Genomic DNA, 10,707 nt, shown 5'->3' on the forward strand with positions numbered 1-10,707 from the left:
GCCTCGCGCGGCGCCGCCGCCAATCGGCGCCCGGGAAAGGGGAGGCGGGAAGAAGCGGCGGCCCAATGGAAGGTGGCAGTGAGGCGGTGCTCCCGCCCCCGCCGCCGCCTGGATAGGCAGGCTGAGCGGCCAATCGGCGGGCGGACAGCGCCGCTGGCCCCCGTGCTTGGCCTGGCGGCCGCGCGCTGAGCCAATCGGAAAGGAAAAGCCAGTCAACGCGTCCCGCCCCCCTTGGCGATTGAGTGACAAGGCGTCCACCTAATGAAACGCGAGGCTTCCGCCGAGCGACAGCGGCAGCTTCCAATGAGAATCCAGCCGCCCGCCTGGGCGCTTAACTGGCAGCGGCGCGCACCAATCCCAGCGACGCAGAGACACCACCCCCCGCCCCCCCGCGCCCCGCAGCTGTTGCCATGGCACCGGGCCCCCCGCGCAGGGCGAGGCCTGGGGCCGCCATGGCGGAGCCTCCGCAGGCCCCGACACCGCCCCGGGGCTCCTCCGCTCCCCCCGGGCCGCCGATCCCGACACCCCCTGGCTGTGGGGGGGCGAGAGGGGGCTGCCAGCCTCCGCCGGGGCCACACCACAGCGGGGCCTGCGCCTCGCCCGCCCGCCGAGAGCGGCCCGGGGGCCTCCCCTGCGCGGCCGCAGGCCCTGGGGCTGATAACGCTGCCTAAACGTGACCCTGCCCCGCTGGCCTGCGGCCTTCGCAGGTCCCCGGCCCCGCGCAGGCGCCACTGGCAGATGGAAGGACTGAGTCAAAGCCGAAGCCGGAGCTTCGCCCCGGGCCCTGCAGTGAGTCAGGGATGAGGCTGGGAGCGCAGCCAGGGCAGCGCCTGCTCGCCCCGTGCTTTACTTTCTTCGTTGCTCCAGCCCTTCGCTAATTAAAAGCCTTTAATTTCACGCTCCGGCAGCTGCCCAGTCGGCGTACCCCAGCTCCTTACAGCCAGCTCTGTTTTCGGGCTGAGAAAAGCTCTCCTGGTCGGCTGCTCCTTGGTGCAAGGGGCTGTGTCAGAGAGAGGTAACCCCAGCCCCAGCCTGGGCTGGCTGAGGGACAGCCCGGGGGGCACCGTGCCCCCAGGGTGCTGGTGACTGGAGAGGGACAGGACTCCCCGCCACACAGAGCTTCTGCCTTCGAGCTGCTCACAGCCCCCTGCAGCTCACATGCCAGGGGCTGTCTGTGTGTCTGGCCATCACTTGTCAGCCTAAAACAGTCAACGCTGTCTGTGGGTTGTCCTGCGAGTGATGCTGCTAATCATGGGGGAACCATTGAGACAGTAACTCCCCAGCAGAGGTGAGGGAAAGGCTGCTACTCATCCCAGCCACCTCACCAGGTGCCCAAGGACCTGCGCTGTGCAACCAGTGGCTCTGAAGCCGCTCAACTAACAGCACCAGCATCTCCCCAGTAGAGCTGTGGGAGGGGAGGCAGAAAGGTGCTGTGAACGGCCGCAGGAGCATCCAGCCCCCATCCCGTCCTTGCCTCTCCAGGATGATCAACCACTGGATCACCGATGGCAACTCCATAAACTAAATAAATAAGCACGGAGCAGGGTCGGTGTTACAAACCATCAACTCTGAGCAGGTTATTTATACCTTCCCCCATCGCTCGGCACGGGCTTCCTGCCCAAATCGATGCCAGTGCCCACGGGGCGAGGGGCAGCCGCTGCCAGACCTGAGAGCAGAGGCAGGCAGGCAGGAGGTGAGGGCAGGCAGGCAGCACCACCCCTGCCTGCTATTCCTGCAACGCCGCAGCTGCCAAACCCAGACACCCTCCTTCCCTGCCCCAGAAACTCGCCGGGACAAACAGGATGCCAGAGACAATAGTTCATCTGAAAAAAAAACGTGGAAAATGAGCGTGGGCTCCGACGCCTCGCAGCGGGGTGAGGTTTCCCAGCCCGGGGTAAGCAGGAGCAGACACCTCTTTTTTTTATGGCAGGGACCAAGCTCGTGGCACGGCTGAGCGATGGGGGACGGGCTGTGCATCCCCCCGAACCCAGAGAGCCCTGACGCTGCGAGCGGGGATGCTCCAGAGCATCCACGGCAGGGAAAGGGTCCGGAGCAGCCAGGGGAAGGTGGCGAGGAGCCTGGAATCACCCAGGTCCGAGGGATTTGGGGTCACGGGCTCGCTCTGCCACAGCTGCTCCGTCTCCTTAATCTCCTGGAAAACAAGCCACAAAACACCCACGAAAGCCGGGGCGCGGCCCTGGCCCACGGCATGCCACAACCGGCAATTTGCTGAGGCAACGGCGGCGGCTCCGGTGGGCGGGTGGGCACGGCCCCATCGCCGCCTCGAGAGCCGCTGCTCGGCGCAGCGCAGGGCGGGTGGGAGATTTGGGGGTGCTGCCCACCCCCGCGGCCACCCAGGGTTTGCCATGGGGTGGCCTCAGCTTGCAGCATTATTTGGGCACCCCACGGGGAACACGGGTGTGTGGGAGCGTCCCAAAAAACCTCCCACCGCCGCTCCCCGGGGCTGTGGTCACCCCCGCGCCAGCAACCCGAACCGGGCTGCCCCTCACCGGGTTATTTTTAGTGTCCCCCCCCCGTCCCGGGGCTATTTGAGGGGCTGGCAGGCGTCCCCGTGCCCGCACCCTGCCCAGCTCCCAGCCCTCCTCCAGCCTGGGCCAGCGAAAGCCTTTCGGTTCCTCACGCCTGTGAGGGGGGCACGGGAAAACTGCCCCCCAGTTTCTTTTTGGCTGTGGCCAGTGGAGATGGTCAGGGGACAGCCCGGGCTGAGCTGGTGGGACACGGTGGGGGGCTGCTCTGGGCACGGTGTGTCCTGCTGCCCCTCGCTCTGAACCATGGGCCAAGTTCCCCCGTGATGGCACCCTGGGGGTACCGACCCCCTGCACCGGGGATGAGCTTGGCACCCACCAGCAGGACCCCGCGCTGCCGGGACCCCCACCCGCCTCCCCCTGGTCACCTGGAGGGGGGGGTGACCCCAAATTAAAGGCAGCAGAGGTTGGGTGAGGGGTGACCCCCTCTCCTGCCCCACTGCTGAGCCTTCCTCCCCTCCGTGGGCTTCCCTGAACCCCTCAATTCGGGGTGCGTGGGGGTCCCACCCCACCGCCCCCCCCCCCCCCCCCCCAGGTCGATCCTTTCCCAAAGGAGGGGAGGGGGCAGTGGGGGAACAGCCCCCCCAGTGTCCCCCCCTGGTCCCCCACTGTGTCCACACACTGCAGCACACTGGGCTGTGGGACCCCCACCCCGGGGGACCCCCCCTTTCCTCGGGGGGGGCTGAGCTCGGGGTGCAGCGGGACAAGGCTGGGTGCGGGGGGGGGGGAGGGGTGGAGCAGGGGGGGGCGGGCACGGCAGCGCGGGGGGGCCCGGGGCGGCGGAGCCATGGAGCCCGCGGGGCCGGTACGGGAGCGGGGAGGGGGCTCCGTGCCCCCCCCGTGAACTTCGTACAGCGGCGGCGGGACGCGGGGAGAAACGGGGGGAAACGAGGGGAGGAACGGGGGGGGAAACACGGGGGAGAAAAATAACGGGGGAAAACGGGGGGGAAAAAACGGGGTGGGGGGGGACACCGAGGGGGGGGAAACCGGGGGGCGACGGGGATAAATGATGGGGACAGGGGGGGAAAGGGGCTGGTGGTGGCAGGAGGGGGACGGGGCTGGGAGGACCATGGTGAAACGGGGGGAGAGGGAGTGGGGGGACAGGGGGGAAGGACTGGGGAAATGGGGAAATGGAATTGGGGGGGAATGGGGAGAAACGGGGGACAGGACCGGGAGCAGGGGGGCAGTGGGGGAGCAAAGGGGGTCCCCAAAATCCAGACCTGGGGGGACTCCAATGGAGACGATCAGGGGGGCTCGGGGGGGGCGGCCCCGCCTCGGGGCTGAGCCCCTCGCCCCCCCCCCCCCCAGGAGCCCTCCCTGTACACGGTCAAGGCTCTGCTCATCCTGGACAGCCTCGGGCAGCGCCTCCTGGCCAAGGTGAACCGGCCCCCCCCCGCCCCAGCTGCCCCGGGGGGGGCTGCCCAGGACCCCCAGCCCCCTCCTCACCCCATATCGGCTCAGGCATCCCACCCCCAGGCTGCAGGGTCTGGGGGGTCCTGGCCGTGACCTCGGGGGTCCTGGCTGTGAACTCGGGGGGCTCCCAGTAGGGGCTGGGGGGGGTCCCAGCACCCTCACCCCCCAGGCTGACCCCCTGTCCCCCCCCCAGTACTATGACAGCACCTTCCCCACGGCCGCGGCGCAGGCAGCCTTCGAGCAGAGCATCTTCAGCAAGACCCAGCGGGCGGGCGGTGAGCGGGGGGGGGTCCCTCCTTTGCAGCTGGGAGCGGGGGGACACGGTTGCAAAAGGTTTAATGCTTGGGGCTGTGGGGGGGGACCAGGCTTGGGGCAGTGTCCCCCGGGGACCCTAACGCTGTCCCATGTCCCCACACCACGCAGGGGAGATCGCCTGTCTGGAGGGACTCACCGTCGTGTACAGGAGCAGCGTCGACCTCTTCTTCTACGTGGTGGGGGGCTGCCAGGAGAACGAGGTACGTGGGGGGGGGGGCCCAACCCCGGGGACCCCCCCATGGCTCCGCTGACACCCCCCCATGTCCCGCAGCTGATGCTGTCGGCCGTGCTCGCCTGCCTCCTCGACGCCCTCGGCCACCTCCTGCGGTGAGTCCCTGTGCCTCGGGTGGGGAAACTGAGGCAGGGCACGGGGCAGCAGTTTGTGTGAGCGGACATGAAGCCCCTGTCCCCTCACATCCTGGGTGGGACAGGGCCAGGGCTGCTCTGGGAGGGCAGGGGTCTGGGCCCCAGCCCCTCGCAGGGGACCCCAGGCCGTGGCTGGGTGCAGCGACGTCTCCCACCCGCTCGCCCGCAGGAAGGAGGTGGAGAAGCGCTGGCTGCTGGACAACATGGAGGGGACATTCCTGGTGGTGGACGAGATCGTGGACAGGGGGTGAGCTCCTGCTGCGGGGGACGGAGGGGGAGAAGCCGCCCGCAGCACGGGGGGTTGCAGGGACAGGGGGTGGCTTCGTCCCTCTGGGTGCTGGGAAGGGGCTGGCCCCGTCTCAGGGTGCCAAGGGGGAGCTGGGCACCCCGGTTTGCCAACATCGCAGCAGCAGTTCCTCGAGCCTTCGTCAGGGCACAGGGAGGGAAACTGAGGCACGGGGCGGTGGGGTGCAGCCAGGATCAGGAGGGAGCCGTGGCGTGGGGCTCCTGGTGGGGTCGGCACAGCACCGCGCTGCTCCGCAGGGTGATCCTGGAGAGCGACCCCCAGCAAGTGATCCAGCGGCTGGGCCTGCGGGTGAGTGCAGCCATCCCGCGCCGTGGCCTTCCTCCCACCCTCCTCTGCCTCTCCCCACCCTCCTCAGCCTCTCTCCCCCACCAGGTCCCGGAGCCGGCGCCGTACGGCTTCGTCCTCTTCGACTACCTGGCAGGTGGCTCGGAGCAGAGGGACGTGGGCGACGCCAGTGGCCGTGAATAGGCCACGCCGAGGAGGTGGGGACCCTCCCTGGTGCTGTGGGGTCTGCCCGGGGTGGGCAGGGACTGGGGTCGGGGTGATGGGCACCGAGCAGGATGGGTGCCGAGGGGATGCTCCCCGTGTCAGGGCACCCAGTGGGTCCCCTTCGCCCCATCGCCCCGCTCCTAAAGCTGCTGGCCCCCTTCCCTCCCCCAGGTTGATGACAACCCTCTGCCCGAGCAGAGCGTGTCTCAGGTAAGCGCTTCGTTAGCCTCGCTAATGAGGGGGTGGGTTGCCCAGCTTTACCCAGCAGGATGGACATGGGGCACACCCTGGGTCCCACCCACCCCAGCATGGGGTCCCATGCACCCCTAATTGCTCAGCACAACACGTGCCTCCCCCCTCCCCAGCCAAGGGATCGCAGGTGTCGGGCCGGGACGGACACCCCAGGGTCAGCCTGACCCCGTCCCCATCCCTGGGGTCTCCTGCCAGGTCCTGCAGCCCACCAAGGAGCACTTCAAGCCATCCCTGCTGGCTCCGGGGTCTCCCCTCGGAGGGGTGGGCTGGAAAGGTGGGACACCAGCAGGACACACTGACCTTCCTTGGTATTTCCCTGCTCGGACCCCAGCCCAGACCCTGCGTCCCAGCCTGGAGCCCATGGCCAGCTCCCCCCTGGCCACGCTGCCTCCAGAAGCCCCTTGCCGGCTCTTGTATCCACCCCCAGCATTAATAATATCAAGGGAAAAATTAAGCACTAACGAAGGAGAATTGATTCACTGTTCCCACTTGCTCCCTGGCCACGAATAAAGTTTTCCTCCTCGATTTGATGTCCTCTCTCCATCAGCCATGGCAGGTGGTGGGTCCCCATGGGCACATTGCCCACCAAGGCCATGCTCCGGGGACTCGGCCGGGGCCACCGCTGAGTGTTGCTCTTCGACATGTTTCCTTTGGAGGCAAAGGCGACATTTGTGGGTGTTGCTGTGAAATCCCACCCTCTGCACGTTCGTAATCCCAAGCCACCACAGATCAATGGCATCAGGCACAGGGGGGATGGGGCTGGTGGGAGGCTGTGGGGTGGGTCTGGAGAGGAGAGGAGAGGAGAGGAGAGGAGAGGAGAGGAGAGGAGAGGAGAGGAGAGGAGAGGAGAGGAGAGGAGAGGAGAGGAGAGCCCCCCACCCGCTCCGTGGCCATGGGAGGGTGGGGATGGGTGCCAGGCTGGGGATGGGTGCACGCACCCAAACGCTGCCCACATGCGTGGGGCAGCCATGGCTCTTGCACCCACAGGTGGGCACGGTCTGCTCTGCCTCAGTCACGATGCACCAGCCTGGGGACCACCCCACCCCCACCTTGGGATCACCCCTTCCTGGGAACCCCCCACCCCGGGACGCCCAGCCCAGGGACCCCCCACCCCACCCAGGGGCCGTCACCGCCTCTTGCGCGACGCTCCCCAACGCCGCGGCCGCAGCGCGGCTCTTGCTCGCCGCTCCCTGGCGGGGCCCCGGTCACTTTGCATGGCCCCGCCCCGGACACGCCCCTTATACCACACAGGCCCCGCCCCCTGCCCGCCGTGGCCCCGCCCCTCCTCTGGTGCCACGCCCCCGCCGGAGCCGCTCATTCGCGATCCTGCAGCGCCACCTGCCGGCGATCTGGGGGAGCGCGTGGGACCCCCCTGCCTGGGCCCACCCCTCCCAGCCCACCCCTCTGCAGGATGCCCCCCCCCCCCAGTGAAGGACACCCCTGGACCCCCCAAACCGCCCCCATCACAGCCCCCCCCCGCCTTGGGATCCCCAAAATCCTCCCCTTGCCCCCCCCTCCATCATAGGGACTCCTCTCCCTTGGGACCCCCCATCCTAGGGACGCCTCTGCTGTGGGACACCCACCCACACCGCCCCCCCACCCAAGTGACCCCCCCCCCAAGTTTCCCCACCAGCCTGGGACCCCCCGGGACAGCCCAACCCGGGGATCCCCCCCATGCACCCCCCCCTTTTCCCCCAACCCCGTCCCAGCTGCCCCCACCAAAGCCCCTCCCCACCTGCCCCAGCCCCTCCCGGGGTCACCCCGCAGCCACGGGCACCCCAAAGCTGCGTGTCCCCCCCCCAAAACACGAGAGACACCCCAAAGTCTTCCCCCCCCCCCGCAGCCCCTCCCCACCCTGCCCCCGAGCCCGGAGGCTGCGGGGGGGGGCTGCGGGGGGGGGGCGGTGCCGCGGGCGGACGTTGATGGATGTTCCCCCCGGCCGGGGACCCCCCCCGGCGGGCCGGGCAGGGGCAGCAGCTGGCAGAGCTGCCCGCGGTCCCCGGGGGGGGCCCACGCAGATGTCCCCGCAGCCGAGACCCCCCCCCAGCATCCCCACAGCTGCCCCCACCCAGCCCCAGGTCCCCAAAGCCCCTCCGCTCCTCTGGGCTGGGGGAGCCCCTTGTGTCCCCACGGCTCCCGTGTCCCCGAGGAGGGAACGGTCCCAGCCGTACAGCCGAGCCCCCCCCGTCCCTCCCAGGACCCCCCCCGGTGCCCAGCCCCTGCCCTGGAGCTACCCCTCCATGGGCAACAAAGGGCAGCACTTGGTGGCACCCCCCTGCCCCAAAACTGGGGGCAGGGGTTGGCGGGGGGGCCACAGGGGCCGGGCAGGTGGTGGCTTCCCACACCCCCAGCCCCAGCGACCCCCCAACCCAGGGGGACCCCAAGCCTGGGGACCGCGGCCAGGGGAGGATGGGGCAGGGCACGAAACCCACCCCGAGTTCCCGTCTGGTCCTCGTGGGTGCCTGGGCTGGGGGGGGGGCTGCCCCATCATGGGGGGCTGTGTGTCCCCAGCTGTCCCTTGGGGTGGGGGCCCCCCCTCCCCCTCCCTCCCCATCCCGGGCAGCCCCCAGCGCGGGAGAGGAGAACAAAGAGGAGGAGGAGGAGGAGGAGGAGGAGCGCGAAGGCCCGCGGTGCCCGGCCATGACAGCTGGTGCCCCCCAAGTGACACGGGGACAAAGGCGCCGCTGCAGGCGATGGGCCCTGGGACAAAGGGGCTTCGGTCCCCGGGGACCGCGGGGCTGGGGGGCCCCGAGCCGTCACTAACGGGGGCGGAGCACATGGGGACTGATCGGACCAGGGGCTTCCCTGGGACAGGCAGGGCTGGGGGCCACCAGCCCCACATCCCCACTGGCCAGGCCCACAGCACCCTGCCAGCCCCACGTGACCCCACCGCCACGAGCCACCCCCAAACCCACAGCCACGAGACCCCCCAAACCCTGGCAGCTGGCATCTGTGCCACCCTGCACCCCAAATCCCTGCCAGCCGGGGTCCACACCACCCCCAAGCCCCTGCCACCCCCAAACCATGTCACCCCCCCCGATCCCCTGCCACCCCCAAACCCATGTCACCGTGTATTTGGGTCACCCTGTCCCCCCTTGCTCCATCCCCACCCCAGCTGCGACCCCGAGTCCACGGGGGAGATGACAGGGATGTCTGGGGGTGCGGTACCGGGGCGGGGGGGGACAGAGCGGTGCCTGGGGGTGCCAGTGCCGGGGGTGCCGGTGCCGGGGGTGCCGGGGGTGCTGTGGCAGCAGCCGGGAAGGGGATTCATGAGCGGGGGGGTGAGGTGGTTCCAGCGGCCGCCTTGATGGATGACCCGGCCTCCATCTTGGCAGCCGGGTTTTGTCTCCCGGCGGGGGGAGGAAGGGAAGAGAAAGGGAAAGGGGAGGGGACGGGGGACCCCGGGGCGGGGGGGCCGCAGGGGTTGGGGTGCCGAGGGAGGGGGCCCCCCCTCGCCTTCCCCCGGGCTGTCGCGGTGATGGATGGCCCGGGCAGGGGCGGGGGGGGCGGCCGCCTCGCAGCAGCATCCCCACGGAGGGGCCGGGGACCCCCATCCTCTGGGGCTGGGGGGCACAGGCAGCCCTCAGAGACCGGCCGGGGGCTGCACGCCCTGGCATGGGGGGCAGCCCCCCCTCCCTGGCCGCGTTGGGGGGCTTGGCCACACAATGAGCCCCCGTCCCCCAAAACTCCCTGGCTGAGCCCCCTCCAGCTCATCTCACCTGTGGGTGCTGCTGGACAGGGGGGGCTGCACACGCAGCCCCTCGCCGGGCCCCCATCGCTCCCCAAAAACAAACCCCGGGGATTTTCCCCTCCCCGGAGCCCCGACTCTTCCCTTCTCTCTATTTTCACCCTTTGCCGTGGCCCCCCAGCACCCGGGACCCCCGAACTGGCCCTCGGGGGGGGCACAGGCCAGCGATCCCCCTGCACGGAGCTGTCACCCCCGGCCCCCGGGTGACACACGCGTCCCTGCAGCAGCTGTCACCTCCGTCCCTATTGTTTTACCCCGGAGCTTTCGAGCCTGTTCCGCAGCTGCAGCGTCTGCCCGCAGGGGAGAGCAGGCGGGGGGGGGCCGGGGGGGGGGGGCAGCCCCAGCCCCTCTGCCCTCCCCGGAGACCTTGGGGCCGGCTGCTGCTCCCTAAAAATTGGCTGGGAGGGGGGAAAAGGGGGGAGGGGGCAGAGAGAGGGATGGAGGGATGGAGGGGGGAATGCAGGGAGGGATGGAGGGATGGAGGGACAGAGGGATGCAGGGATGCAGGGAGGGATGGAGGGGTGCAGGGAGGGATCCAGGGAGGGATGAAGCGATGCAGGGATGGATGCAGGGATGCAGGGATGGATGCAGGGATCCAGGGAGGGATGCAGGGATGGAGGGATGCAGGGATGGAGGGAGGGATGGAGGGATGCAGGGAGGAATGGAGGGATGCAGGGATGGAGGGAGGGATGGATGGGGGGGAAGGATGCCTCGGTGGATGGAGGGGGGGATGCACGGGACAGGGAAGGGCACCGGGGCCGGCTGGCACGGGGACAGCCGTGGGGATGGTTGGGGACAGCATGAGGGGCGCAGGGAGGGGGACGCGGCGCTGGGGAGGCCGCCCCCCCCGCCCCCGCCTGGCTCTGTGCTGTGCTTGGCAGCTAATGGAGTGAGGTGGCTGTCGGGGCGGTAATTACCGGGAGCGGGAGCGCCGGGGCAGGGCTGGGGCAGATGGAGGGGCCCCTAATTGGGAATTAAATCCCTCGGTGGCAGGTGAGGAGCAGCGGCAGCCGGGCCCCCCCCCCGGCGCGGAGCAGGGGGACAGCGGCTGTCCCCGGGGACAGCGGAGCCGAGGAGGGGGTGACACGGGCACAGTGCAGGGGGTCCCCGGCCCCATCCCTGCCCCGGCCCTTTGTCTGCCGGTTTCTGGAGCAAACTCAGCCCCGGGATCCCCCGGGGCCGCTGTTCCCCCTCCCGTAGCCTGTCAGCTGGTGACAGTCACCGGGGAGGGGACAGCGACCCACAGGGGACCCCAGCATTTTGGGGGACCC

At 69.7% G+C, this 10,707-nt stretch overlaps 1 protein-coding gene and 1 long non-coding RNA gene across 6 annotated transcripts; one reads left to right on the top strand and one right to left on the bottom strand.

Annotated features, from left to right (window-relative positions):
* Positions 1 to 1,661: 1,661 nt before the first annotated feature.
* Positions 1,662 to 6,213, top strand: COPZ2 (COPI coat complex subunit zeta 2). Of its 5 annotated transcripts, none has more exons than XM_068418698.1 (10): positions 1,662 to 1,894; positions 3,855 to 3,923; positions 4,153 to 4,234; positions 4,383 to 4,474; positions 4,546 to 4,601; positions 4,810 to 4,887; positions 5,184 to 5,235; positions 5,320 to 5,429; positions 5,608 to 5,646; positions 5,802 to 5,872. In XM_068418698.1, the coding sequence occupies exons 1-8, from the start codon at positions 1,844 to 1,846 to the stop codon at positions 5,413 to 5,415; spliced, it is 576 nt and encodes a 191-aa protein (XP_068274799.1). In that variant the 5' UTR covers positions 1,662 to 1,843; the 3' UTR covers positions 5,416 to 5,429; positions 5,608 to 5,646; positions 5,802 to 5,872. The 5 variants fall into 5 exon arrangements, with proteins under 5 accessions (XP_068274799.1, XP_068274798.1, XP_068274801.1 ...); XM_068418697.1 differs by lacking the exon at positions 5,802 to 5,872 and adding an exon at positions 5,884 to 6,213 and having other exon boundaries at positions 1,663 to 1,894; XM_068418699.1 differs by lacking the exons at positions 1,662 to 1,894; positions 5,802 to 5,872 and adding exons at positions 3,294 to 3,351; positions 5,884 to 6,213.
* LOC137673728 (uncharacterized) lies at positions 6,139 to 6,883 on the bottom strand. Its single transcript, XR_011049772.1, has 2 exons — positions 6,805 to 6,883; positions 6,139 to 6,336 (listed from the first exon to the last, which is right to left on the bottom strand). It is a non-coding gene; the product is annotated as an uncharacterized lncRNA (long non-coding RNA).
* Between the last annotated feature and the right edge of the window lie 3,824 nt (positions 6,884 to 10,707).

The sequence above is a fragment of the Nyctibius grandis genome, chromosome 26 (assembly GCF_013368605.1).
Source record: "Nyctibius grandis isolate bNycGra1 chromosome 26, bNycGra1.pri, whole genome shotgun sequence".
Taxonomy (NCBI): domain Eukaryota; kingdom Metazoa; phylum Chordata; class Aves; order Nyctibiiformes; family Nyctibiidae; genus Nyctibius; species Nyctibius grandis.

Bases quoted from the DNA above. Each gene is read 5' to 3' on its own strand.
- COPZ2 (XM_068418698.1), top strand. From the start codon at position 1,844: ATGAGCGTGGGCTCCGACGCCTCGCAGCGGGGTGAGGTTTCCCAGCCC. The intron at 4,235-4,382 runs GTGAGCGGGGGG...CACACCACGCAG, and splicing joins CAAGACCCAGCGGGCGGGCG to GGGAGATCGCCTGTCTGGAG. The intron at 5,236-5,319 runs GTGAGTGCAGCC...CTCCCCCACCAG, and splicing joins TCCAGCGGCTGGGCCTGCGG to GTCCCGGAGCCGGCGCCGTA.